This window comes from Dasypus novemcinctus, chromosome 10 (assembly GCF_030445035.2).
Source record: "Dasypus novemcinctus isolate mDasNov1 chromosome 10, mDasNov1.1.hap2, whole genome shotgun sequence".
NCBI lineage: Eukaryota > Metazoa > Chordata > Mammalia > Cingulata > Dasypodidae > Dasypus > Dasypus novemcinctus.
Genome location: NC_080682.1, coordinates 9,382,020 through 9,394,231, shown reverse-complemented (window position 1 = coordinate 9,394,231; position 12,212 = coordinate 9,382,020). Strand labels below are relative to the sequence as shown.

Below are 12,212 nucleotides of genomic sequence, written 5' to 3'. Positions count from 1 at the left end.
TAGGCAAGGGAGTAAAGAGCTTATTAAGAAACAAAACGAGAAAAGTCCACGGTCTGAGGCCTGGCCGTGGGCAACTGCAGGATGAGTGGTTCGCACAGGGTCCTGGGTGAGGCCTTTTAAAGCCCTTCCTTCTCCCCTTCCAAAATGTTGGGGGCGGGGCCCCAGCTGCTTGCTGTTCTGATTGGTTGCCCCACCTGTCAGTTCTCAGGGGCCAATGGAGAGGCCTTTTGAGTGTAGCTGGAGCTTTCCCTCTCCTTCCAAATGAGATTCTCAAGGCCAGGGTCTTGCAGCTCCCTGAGCAGGTTTCCAGGCAGGGTCTCCCAGCCATGTGGCCTGCCCGCCATGTGGCCTGCCCGCCATGTGGCCTGCCCGCCGTGCGGCCTGCCGGCCTCAGCCGCCTTCCCCTTTCACTACACTAACAACAGTCCCAGCAAGTCTCAGGACTGAGACTCACTAGCATCACATGCCTGTCCTAAACCATCCCGGTGACTTCTGTTGGCTAGACCACATCCAGATCTGAGGGGGGAGGTCACACGCAGTAGAGACTCTAGAAAATGGAGGGGCTGTCAGCAGAATCAGAGGGATGGAGGCAGGGCAGGGGAAACAGGGCCCGTCCACTGCCCTTTTGGACTTTCTCATCTCCCTGTGCCCTGGCATAGGGACATCTCGTTTCCTGGTCACACTATGAACCCACTCTCAGTCCTCCTGGCCTTGACCTTTGCCAGGCCTCTACCTGCTCTCCCTGGCATGTCCTTCTTCTTCTCTGCCTGGCAAACTCCTACTCATCCATTAATATCCCGCTCAAACATTGCCTCTTCCTGGAAGCCTTCCGAACTCTCCCTCTGTCTCCCTACCCCCCGCAGAGCAAAGTCCCCTCTCTTCAGTTTTCAGTTCTTCATTCAATCCACAGCCCCTGAGCCTCCCCAAGCTGGTCTGGGGTCTGCGGAGGTGAGTCAGAGCCTCTGCCCTCAAATACACATTGCGCTGTTTTAGGATCTGTCGCGTCACCCTCCTTGGGGTTCTGTGAGTCCCGAGAGCTGAGGCCGGGTCCTGGTCATCTGTGCCTTCTCACAGCCTTAGGCACAGGGGAAATGCAACCAGGGGCTTCAGAATGAGTCACGAGTGACAAGGTGCCTTGAAGGAGTGGGAAATGGTGACAGTGTCTCTGCTGACTCTGCAGTGTGACAGTGTGTACCCTAGGCCAAAGGACCGCTTGGGACTTAGATGTTCCCAGAGGTCCCCAGGAGGAAGTGCCTGGGCCAGTCCCTGCTAGGACGGGGATGTCACCACTCTGGAAACCCCCGAGGTCCGAACCCAGGGCCAAAATCCAAACCTAAAGGAAAGTCCCCCCAGCCAAGGGCTGCCTCCCCACGCCCAGGAAGGGTCCAGGGCAGGGGCGTCGGCTGGGGGTAACCCCACGAGTCACTGCCCTGTGGCCGCTCCGGGTCCTTGGACGTTCTCTCAAGGAGCGGGAGGAGCCCACTGGGGTTGGCAGGAGCCCAGGGGAGGAAGGAAACCAGAAACCATCACGGAAGAATCCAGCCCGCAGGGCCCTGGAGGGTGAGCCCAGGCCGGGGCCGGGAGGCTTCCCAGGGGTGGCTGGAGCGCCCACCCCACCGCCTGCTGCCCGGGGGCCCAGGGAGGGGGCAGCTGGGTGCCCTCAGAGAACGGGTCTCCTCTCAGCGCCTCCCCTGGCCGCCCCCCCGAGACATCACGGCCCTTCCCTGGGATTCTCGGTCCCCAGACCTGCTCCGGGCCCTCCTCAGCCCACCTGCTTCCCAGGGCGCGTGGGCCCATAGAGTCGGGGGTGGGGCGGCCTGGGGTCCTCCATCCTCCCCGCCAGCCTAGGGGAGGGGGCTTCCACCTCCAGCCCCGCGGGCCTCTGGGGGCTGGGATTACTGGCAAGGCGGATTTCCAGGAAGAAGAGGCCAGGAGGGGAAGGAAGGGCTGAGTCAGAGGAAGGTGGTGGCGGTGGGGGGAGGCAGACGCGGGGCGGAGAGGGCCCGGCTGGGGTCAGGGCAGGTCCTGGGAGAGCTCCAGGCTGAGGAGGAGGCTGAGGAACCCGTGCCGGGTGTTTCGCCTTCGTCGCCTGCCCTGCCCCAAACCCTTCCCAAGTGCCCTTCCAAGTCTGCGCCCTCAGCCATCAGCCTGTCCGGGAACCGCTTCCAGTGGACAGTGAGGGCCCGTCGGGGGCAGGGGGGCACCCAGCCTGGGTGGTGGGTGCTGGACCTGAGGGTCTCTTGGGTCACGCTGGGCAGAGGAAGTAGGCACCGTCAGAAGCGCAGGACACGCTGCCCATTCCCGCAGCTGGGACCCCAGCCTCGTGCCCACCCCCAGACCTTGCGCACTGCCTGAGAAGTTGCCCAAAAAAGTCCATTTTAGGGAGTTATTGTTATGGCTACAACAGAGTTGGAGCTGATGACAAAGTTGGTAATAGATGGTGGTGACGGTATCACAATATTGTAGACGATACTGAAGAGTATCGTTGACAGCCATTAAAAAGGGAAACGTTATATTGGCTATGTTACCACTATAAAAAAAATTTTAAAGCAGCCAAATCTAGTAAATGAACTCCTGTTAGATAAAGGCTCAGGAACCGCGGGGCTCCCGCGGCCCGGCGTGTGAGCGGGGACTCCGTCCATTGCACAGCCCCGCGAGGAGCCTGCGCGCCGAGCAGGCCTCCCCCACGTCCGTGTGGCCTCCCCAGCCAAGCGGCATGACTTCACCTGCAAACGGGGGGGCATGCACGGCCCCGTCCCCCCCCCAGGTTCACAGAGACGGGGCTGGGCAAGCGCAGACCCCATGGCCTGGCACAAATTCCTCCTTCTCTGCAGGTTTTTTAAGTGCCCCAAGCTCTGGACGATGGCAGGTGAGCTTAAAACAGTACCCTGAGAGACTCAAATGGCTTTGTCATTAGGGTCCTCCAGGACAGGTGGCCGTCCCCAAAGCCCCTTTGTAATGTTCCCATGAAATCCTGGGCTGCCGGCCGGTTGTGTATTCCCTTTAACAAAACACAAGTCCCTTGTCTTGTTTGGGCCTCGGGTGACCTGGTGAGGAAGGAGCTATTAACCCAGTTTACAGGCAAGGAGGCTCGGGAAGGGACTGCCCTTTGCCTGTGGCCACAGAGCTGTCAGCCGGGGGGATTACTCACGGTTAAAACCTGAAACCGTCCTGTATTAGTTTCCTGTTGCTGCTATAACAAATTACCACAACCTTGGTGGCATAGAACAGCACAAATCTATTATCTCACAGTCTGTAAGTTAGAAGTTAGACACAAGTTTCACTGGGCTAAAATCGAGGTGTCAGCACGGCCGCATCCCCTTCTGGAGGCTCAGTGGAGAAGCCATGTGCTGGCCCTTTCCGGCTTCTAGAGGCCGCCTGCATTGCTCGGCCCGTGGCCCCTTCTCCATCTTCAAAGTCAGCCACACACCATCTCTCTGGCCATTCTGCCACCATCCACTTTCATCTCTTTCTCCGCCTCTCTTCTGCCTCCCTCGTCTATTTTTCAGACCCTTGTGATGTCATTGCGCCCACTCGGATAACCCAGGATGACTTCCTTGTTTTTAAGGCCAGCTGATTAGCAACCTTAATTCCCCTTTGCCACGGTTAAGATGTGGATGTGCGAGGGTGGCGGGCATGCCTCTGCCCCCCTCGAGCCTCCTCTCCCCACCCTGCCCTCCCTCCTGGCTTGGCTCACCCCCTCCCCCAGCATCCTTCCTGCCCAGCTGGTTCAGGACACCTTCCTGCTCCCCGGCCCGGTCTGTCACCATCCTGGTCACACTGTACTGTCACAGCTGTGGGTCTGGAAAGCGAGCCCCGCCCCCTCACTATCCAGGTCCTTCCTCTGCCTCACTTTTGGGACTGACCCACCGGCAAGGCGTCACAGGTGGAGTTGGGGTCTCGGGTGCCCTCCATCTCCCTTCACTGGACTGTCGACCCCAATCCAGAGGGGGCTGAATCTCCAGGGACAAGAATGGCACCTGGCACCTAGTGGGTGCTCAACAAATAGCTGTTGAATCAAAGAACGGGGCGAAGGCGCGCTTCCTCCGTCCATCCGGGGCACCACGCACAGCCGCCCTCCATCCGGGGCACCACGCACAGCCGCCCTCCATCCGGGGCACCACGCACAGCCGCCCGTCAGAGCAGGCTTCCAGAAAACTTTCTTCTGGTGAATGAATCAAGGCCAGGGGCCCACCCCGCCCCGGAAGCCTTCTAGCCCGACAGCAAATATTGGGGCGCCGGGGCCACGCAGCCCGCGCACTCCGCCAGGTTCACTCTCCCCGACCCCTTCTCTAGGGGCGGGAAAGTCCTCAGTGCTCTCGGAAGTTGGCGATGGATTAGCCGGGACGCCTCCGAGGCCTCATTCATGCCGTCAGGAATGTCCGAGCGCACTTTCGCCCGAGCCTCCCCCGCACCCGGCCCTCGCGGGAGGAAACGCGTCCAAGATCTCTGGGCGAATTCCGCCGCCGCTCCCCGCCCCGGCCTTCTGGAACCGAAGGTTTGGGCTCAGACGGGCACAGCCGGGGTCTGCGGAGTCTGGCCCCGGCCCCCGACGCCGCCCCTCCCGCAGCCCCTCGAGCCCGGCGGGGACCCCCGGGAAGGCGCGTGTGCAGAGGGGGAGCCCGGGGCGGGGCCCGGGGCGGGGCCGGGGCGGGGCCTGGCCCGCGCGGCGTCGGCATTGGCCCCGGGGGCCGGGGGCGGGGCCTCGAGGGCGAGTCCGCCGCCCGGGTGGGTCCCGCCGCGCCGCGGTCCAGGCCCGCAGCTCCTGCGCCCGCCGCCGCCCGCGCGCCTCTCGGTGAGTCCGGGCCGGGCTCCGGGGCCCCCGCGGGACCCGTCCCCCCGCGCCGCGCCCAGCTGGTCGCCGTCTCACCTCCGCCCAGGTCCCTTCGCGGGCGCCCCCCGCGCTCCCCCGGCTCCGCGCCCCCCAGGCCCGACTCCCTGGCCCCGGGCCCCCTTCCCCGCTGGGCCCCCTCCCCCGCTGGGCCCCGGAGCGCCCCCCGCCGCCCTGCGCCGCTGCCTGGGTGGGGGCTGTATTTTTAGCCGACGACTGAGCTGTCCTCCTATCTTTAGCCGCGGCCGCCCAGTGCCCCGAATCGGATCCGGGCTGGGCAGGCGGCACCCAGGCAGGGGGCGGGGAGGGGTGGGCGCCGGCACCCAGCCGGGCCGGAGGAGCCGCACCGAGGGAGCGGCGGGGGCCCGCCAGCCCGAGCGCTGGCTCCGCGCCCAGCGGACACTCGGACCTCGCCCAGGCGGGAAAGCTCGGGGAGGCGCCTCCCAGAGCCAGGAGAGGGGCAGGGACCCCCAACCGCCCCCTGTGCCACCCCCCCATTATCTGATTGCGAGGCCAGACCCCGCCCCCCCAAAGAGAAGAAGTTGCTGCAGACCGTCCCCAGCTGGTCCTCGAACGCGCAGCATCTCGGGGGCGCCTGCTGGAGTCCGAGGCGCGCTGGGGACCCCCGTGCGCCCTGGACGCGCGGCGATGGCGGGAGCGCGCGCCACCTAGCGGCCCCCGAGCCCCGCGCCGCTCAGCCCCGCGGCCCGCAAGGGGTCTCGGTGCGGGCGACGTTGGGGCGGGCGGGACGAGGCAGGCAGGCCCCCCGGCGTCAGGGGCCGTTCGTTTTCCGTCTTGTTCGGGGGCACTGCCCCGGGAGAAGCACAGTATTTGAGAAGAGCCTACGGTTTTTGCCAGGCCGAGCTGACGGTGACTCGCTGACCCCTTCCCTTCCACCGCGGCGCTCACTTTGCCATGTGGCCGTGGGGTTCCCAGCAGCGCGCTGGCGGTGGCTTGACTGTCAGCCCCATTTATAGAGGGAGGCAAGGTGAGGCCAAGACCGGAGGGATGTCTTGTCCAAGGTCACAGAATGAGTCCCCAGTGGAGCTGGATTCAAGGTGTGTCGCCTGATCAACGCTCCTGGAGGTGATGGCCTAATATTCCTCCAGGCAGGACGGCTCTGCCTCCGGGAAGTCAGTTTCTCTGAGGAAGGCCCAGGGCTCCCTTCCCGGGCAAGCCGGGAGAGTTGCAGTGGCTGCCAGCAGCTCCTCCCACCGGCTCCCCAAACTTGTCCCGACGGAGGACCCATTCTCCTAGCTGCAGACACTTGCAGGCGGTGGGGGGGACAAGGGCTAGGATTTGGATGGAGGTGGGAGCCGGGGCAACCAGGCTGGGAACCAGTGCCCACGCTTCCACATGTTAATTGGGTGACCTCAGCCAAGTTACCCAAGGCTCCCGAGGTCGGTGCTGCGCTGCTGCTGTGAACTTTAGAATGGGAAACCGCCTGTGTGGGGTTTTGAGGTTGCCAAATCTGAATACTTGGGGCTTGATAGTTACACCACCCAGCTTTCCCCCAGGGGCTGATGCAGGCCTCGCCCTCCCCCCCCCCCCCCCCCATGCTCCCAGCATCTGGAATTGGGCGGGTGCATCTGGCTCAAAGGAGACAGCTGTCAGGGACGCCCGATCTGCTGTGGAAACGCTCAGCCTATCCTGGCGCCCCTGCGTGATGAGTGGGGGGGTGTGCCTGGCCCAGGCTTCTGGACAAATCCCACTGGTCAGCCCCCCTCTCCAGGAGTGGAAAGGCAGAAAGTGCCACCCCAGGACTTCTCGCCTGACCAGGGGACAGGTTTGAGGATTGTTAGCATGCCCCAGGGCTGGCAGGGTGGGCACAGGTGAATGTCTGCAAGAGGAGTGAATGGTGCAATTCCAAGCCCTCAGGTCACCCCCCCCTCCTTCCAAGCTTTAGCTGGAATTCTTCCCCAGGAGAGTCATTCCTTTGTTTCCAGTTAAGCTGCAGGTGCCCTGGGAGGGGCACAATGACCGGCCTTTGTGGCTCAGTGTGACTGACCTCCAGTGTCCGGTCCTGGGGTGGGGCTTCCTGATGGGGGCCTGGGTTGGAGGGGGGGGGAGCGCTGCTCCTCCTGCCTCCTCCCTGCTCCTCTGGCCTCAGTCCCCGGATCCCCTTCCGTTGGGTACCGGCACCCTCACCCTGCCCAGGGTAGAGAAGCAGGGCAGACACCTTCCTGCCGGCTGTGCAGGCCTCTCCTGGGCCAGTTCCCACCTGCTCGGCCCTGTGCGGCCTGTGGGGCGGTGGGAGGGGTGGGCTCACCTGGCTTGAGTCCCAGCCCCGCCCTTACCCACTGGGTAGTGTCAGAAGAGTTTCCTTCTTGGCCTTTTTTTTTAGACCAGTAAAAAGAATTTATTGGGAAATCAGGAAAAGAACAGAGCTTGCTGAGAAATGGGAGAGGATGGAAATAACACTCCAAGATTTGGTGCGGGCTCCTCTGGGCAGAGAGAGCCTCTTGCTTGGCCCTTTTGGTTTTTGATGTGCTCTCATTCTCCATCTGGGCTCACAGGTGTGGGGCTCCAGAACTGGTGGGAGTCCTTGATCTGTTCGCTTTTTTCCCTGTCAAACCAGCATTACACCCCTCCGTGTTGTATTTATTTTTCCCACATTGAAAGTCGCTCTGTTTTCCCCGATTACATAAATAACAGCTGTGCATAAACAATATGAGCTTGTAAAAGTCACCACTTGGAGACAACCATTGTCAACAGTTGGGTGACTGTCCTTTCATATTTATATGTGTCATACTCACATGCAGTTTTATAGTATTGGGACCAAATATTGCAGGTGGGTTTTATCCAGGTCCCAAACCCCATCCCTGCCCCCACCCAGTCCAGGTAGCCCAGATGGCCCCCTGGTGCTCACCTGCCATCTTCTCCTATAGGCACCTGTGTGTGTGTGTAAGTAGATACACATGTATACACGGGGAAGGGGCGCGAGGCGGCTAATCAATGCTTTAAATAAATTGGATCACTTCGATGATTTTGAACTTTGCCTCTCTCCAACTACAGTATCTTTTGGGAATTCTTCCAAAATTTTTATCACTCTATTAAAAAAAAAAACTTAGAGATGAGTCACATAAAATTCACCATTTAAAGTGAACAATTCAGGATTACTTTATACGTTCAGAATGTGTTCAACTAACGCTTCAGTCTAGTTCCCAAACGTTTCCAACACTCCAAAGTCAAACCCCTTTGCCATTAGCAATTTTTCCTCCTGCCCTCCTCCCTGAAGCCCCCATCAACCACCAGTCTGCATCCAAGGTTCCCGCACACTGTAGCAGGTACTGGGACTTCATTCCTTTTCATTACTGTGTGCATGTACCACCTTGTGCGGATCCCGTCATCTGCGGGTGGCCTTTCGGCTGTTGTGAATATGGCTGTTGTGCCCCTGCGTGCCCTGTACCCGAGCCCCCGCTCTCAGTTCTTTGGGCATATACCTTGGAGGAGAATCACAGAGCCACGTGGTCATTCTGTGTGTAACGTTTTGAGGACCCGCCACACCGTTTTCCACAGTGGCTGCACCATTCTGAAGTTGGTTCTGAAGTTAAAATGGGGCTAATAGCAGGAGGGGGTGGGGGGGGGAGGGGGATGAAATGAGATGGGTCTTCAAAGGGCCAGGCCCAGAGCAGCACCCCCAAAGACATCTGTACTCCCCACTCCACCATCCCCTTGGGGGCTGGGGCAGGGAGGAGGGAGAGAAATGGGATTAGACTCTGCCCACCAGGAACTCATGACCCAGAGGAGAAAAAGGAACTCTGAGAAAGTGAGCCTCACTTCCAGGTAGGGTGTGATTGGGCCAAACAGGAGGTGCCATCATTTGGCTCAGTTTACCCACCCCCTGCTGTGGGTCTGGTCTGCGCCAGGCCTGGCGGGAGCAAGGTTATGAGATCGCTGTCATCAGTCAAAGGAACTGAGACAAATATATGAGACTCCCTCCCCATCCTCGATTTAGCACTTGCCATGTCGTGGGGCCCAGTGGATGTGCATTGGAGGTCAGGGTGGGGGGAGCCCCTGGGCAACAGTGAGGAGCAGACAAGGGCAGAGTCCTGAGCAAGGACTTTGTGTGTGACTTTGGGCCTTGCACGCAGGTTCCCTGGCCTCAGTTTCCCCACACCAAGGGAGGAGGTTGGTGCTGGTGGTCCAGGCTCCCTGATGCAGTGAGTCTGTAAGTAAGGAGCAGGGCTCCCCCAAAGGATGGCGGCCCGGCTTGGACATGGGGGCCCAGAAATGAGATGGAGGCTTCTAACCTATCCTGCAGTCCCTGACTTTGACCCTTTATGTTTCAGAGTACAGCAGCTGCAGCCCCTGACTGGGGAAAAACTGGAAAGAACTTGCTGCTACCAGAGCCCCACCTTTCTGCTTCCAGTTTCCAGAAACAAGTTTTCAAGGCTTTGAAAGAAAGTGACCTTATCTCACTCCTCTGACTTCCCTGTTGATCTTTGATCATTCTTTTTCTAAGTCACACCCTGCACTCTAATCTTTAGACCTTTGGCAAGTTCTGGAGCCTGACTCTCCCCGGTGGCCGGTGTTGCTGGTGAGGGGGTGAGGGCTCGTGGCGGGGAGCTGAGGTCACCATGTCCACCAAGGTGCCCATCTACCTGAAGCGCGGCAGCCGCAAGGGCAAGAAGGAGAAGCTGCGGGACCTGCTGTCCTCTGACATGATCAGCCCGCCGCTGGGCGACTTCCGCCATACCATTCACATCGGCAGCGGCGGCGGCGGTGACATGTTCGGCGACATCTCCTTCCTGCAGGGCAAGTTCCACCTGCTGCCGGGGACGGCGGAACAGGGGCCCGAGGAGGACGGCGCCTTCGAGCTCCCCTTCGAGTTCACCCGCATGGCCACGGTGTGTGGGCGGGAGCTCCCTGATGGGCTGTCCCCTCTGCTCAAGAATGCCATCTCCCTCCCGGTCATCGGGGGGCCCCAGGCCCTCACCCTGCCCACTGCCCAGGCCCCACCCAAGCCCCCTCGCCTGCACCTGGAGACCCCTCAGCCCTCGCCACAGCCCTCCCCGCAGGAGGCAGGGAGTGTGGACATCTGGAGGACTCCGGAGCCTGCCTTGGCCCACCATGGGCTGACCCCCGAGTCGGAGGCCGAGGAGCCCTTCCTGTCCCACGCCAGCTCCCTGCTCTCCCTGCACGTGGACCTGGGGCCTTCCATCCTGGATGACGTCCTGCAGATCATGGACCAGGACCTGGCCCGCGTGCAGATCCCCACATAGGGCCGTGGCTGGCCGGCTGGGCCTGCAGGCCCAGGTGCATGTTGGCAGCAGCGCGCGGGCACAGCCCTGTCCTGGGAGTCGGGACCCCAGAGTCTACCTGCGTGGTCGCTGCTGGTGATTTCTCATTCTGAGCCCTGGTTTCCCTCCCTCCTATCCTTAGCCCATGGGCAAAGGACGCCTCATTGCTTCCCCCTAAGAACTCACCAAGGACACGTGCAGGAGGGGTGGGCCCCTCAGGACCCGTGGACCCCACCGCCAGCTGCTGCTCCTTCCCTCGGACCCCTTGGATGAAGGCTCTGCTGAAACGAGCCCTCCTCTCCTCCCTTCTGCCCCAGCCCCATGGGGTGCCCTGACGGGAGTGAGGGGAGAGGCAGAGCACAGCCAGCCAGAGGGCTTGGGCTGCGCAGGTTGTTCCCGACCTTGGACCCCTGTCCTGGATGGTGGGTGTGGCACCGGTAGTGGGGTGTCCTGCCTCGGTCTCTTCCCATCCGTCTGGGGATTCTGACTGCAATAAAGCTTGCTGCTGCTGGTGGCCCTGCTCACTGTGCGCTTGTCCCAGCTTCCTCCGGAAGCTCGGCCGGTCTCTGCCAGCCGTGGGCTTGCCCTGGGGGAGACCCCGGCCCAGAGGCCCCTGTGGCCCTTAGGAAGATTCTTCCAGATTCTGAGCTCGTGGTGAGAACAAAGCAGGAACCAACCACACACCCAGCTCTGGCTGCTCACACAAATCGGTCCAATCCGGAGCTGAAGGCGGGAGGGGCAGGTCCATCCCTGCGCAGGCAGCGGCGGGGGTTAGCTGGGAGAGACCCAGGGGTAACGATGTACCCTGCAGCTTCTCCGACTCAGAGGGCTCAGGGAGCACAGGAGGGACGCGTGTGGCTGGGGGGTCTGACGTTGACCAGAGGTGCCAGGCAGTCAGCAGCTGCTTGTTGAACATCCACAGTGTCCTCGGCTGGGCGCCGGGTGCTGGGGACACAAGACAGACCTGGCCCCAGCTCTCTCAGGGCTCAACACTCCAGTGGGGCAGGAGGAGGGGAAATCTGTATAAACAAGATGGTTTTCAACAGTGGGGTCCACCGTGGAGAAAGCGCTGTGATCAGGAGGGCCGGAGCAGGGCCAGCGCCTTAGGCATCAGACGTGATCTGGGGTCAGGCCTGAGGGTGCTGCACTGAGGCTCACGCTTAGGCAGAGGCACGGGGTGAACGACAGGAGGCGCCATGCAGCAAAAAGATGGACCTCTGAGTGCCACCTGGCATCTGGCCCAGCCTGTGTGAGACTCAGTTTCCCCATCTGTGAAATGAAGCCCATGATACCCACCTCACAGGGTCGTTAGGAAAAGTAGAAATGATGTTTAGTAATTGCCCCAGGAGGTATTCGAAAATGGTTTGTGGGTGTGACAAAAGAACCTGGGGCTCAGGAAAGGCAGGACTTTGAAGGTGGAGAGACAGGTTGGCGTCAGCTTACAGGAGTATGGCTTGGGAGTATGGCTTGCGAGGCTGCAGCTGAGGCACTGGGGAGCTGCAGAAGGATTTTAAGCAGGAGAGAGGTGCTAGGTTTCAGGTCACCATGCAGGCCGCGTGTAGGAGGAACCAAAGAGCAGGGAGGAGGAAGCCGCTGCAGACATGCCGGGGAGGGCTGGGCCATGGGGACGTGTACGGCGCGGCTTCGTGTTCAGGGGCCAGGGTAGGTCTCTGTGGTCCCCCTCTTGACCCCTCCCAGGCTGTTCTCTCCATCCTGTGGCCCTGCAAATCCCAGACTCCCCACGCACCCCAGCCTTTGTGGTCTCCAGTCCCTGTGGCAGAGACACACTGTTGACGATGCATTTGACCAGGAGCTGTCTTGCTTAGCCCACGGAACTTTTTGTTTTTAATCTCAACCCCCCCCACCCCCCGAGATGCTCCCTTGTCTTTTCGTTATCTGCTCATTGTCTGTTTCTTTCTTTCTTTAGGAGGCACTGGGCACCAAACCCAGGACCTCCTGTGTGGGAGGTGGGTGCCCAACTGCTTGAGCCACATCTGCTCCCAGCTCTTTTTTTCATATATGGTGATTCCACTTACATAAATTATAGAAAATATACATGAATTTATAGTGACATAAAGATTCATGGTTGCCTGGAATAGGTGGGGCATTGGGAGGAGCAGGAAGGAATGATTACAAAG

General features: G+C 60.8%; 1 protein-coding gene across 2 annotated transcripts; it reads left to right on the top strand.

Moving 5' to 3' along the window:
- The first annotated feature begins 4,718 nt into the window (after window positions 1-4,718).
- On the top strand, window positions 4,719-10,588 carry CDC42EP2 (CDC42 effector protein 2). Of its 2 annotated transcripts, XM_004478589.5 has the most exons (3): window positions 4,741-4,795; window positions 8,926-9,002; window positions 9,124-10,588. In XM_004478589.5, exon 3 carries the CDS (start codon window positions 9,412-9,414, stop codon window positions 10,054-10,056), a length of 645 nt encoding a protein of 214 aa, XP_004478646.1. In that variant the 5' UTR covers window positions 4,741-4,795; window positions 8,926-9,002; window positions 9,124-9,411; the 3' UTR covers window positions 10,057-10,588. The 2 variants fall into 2 exon arrangements, with proteins under 2 accessions (XP_004478645.1, XP_004478646.1); XM_004478588.3 differs by lacking the exon at window positions 8,926-9,002 and having other exon boundaries at window positions 4,719-4,795.
- Window positions 10,589-12,212: the final 1,624 nt, after the last annotated feature.

Bases quoted from the DNA above. Each gene is read 5' to 3' on its own strand.
- CDC42EP2 (XM_004478588.3), top strand. From the start codon at position 9,412: ATGTCCACCAAGGTGCCCATCTACCTGAAGCGCGGCAGCCGCAAGGGC.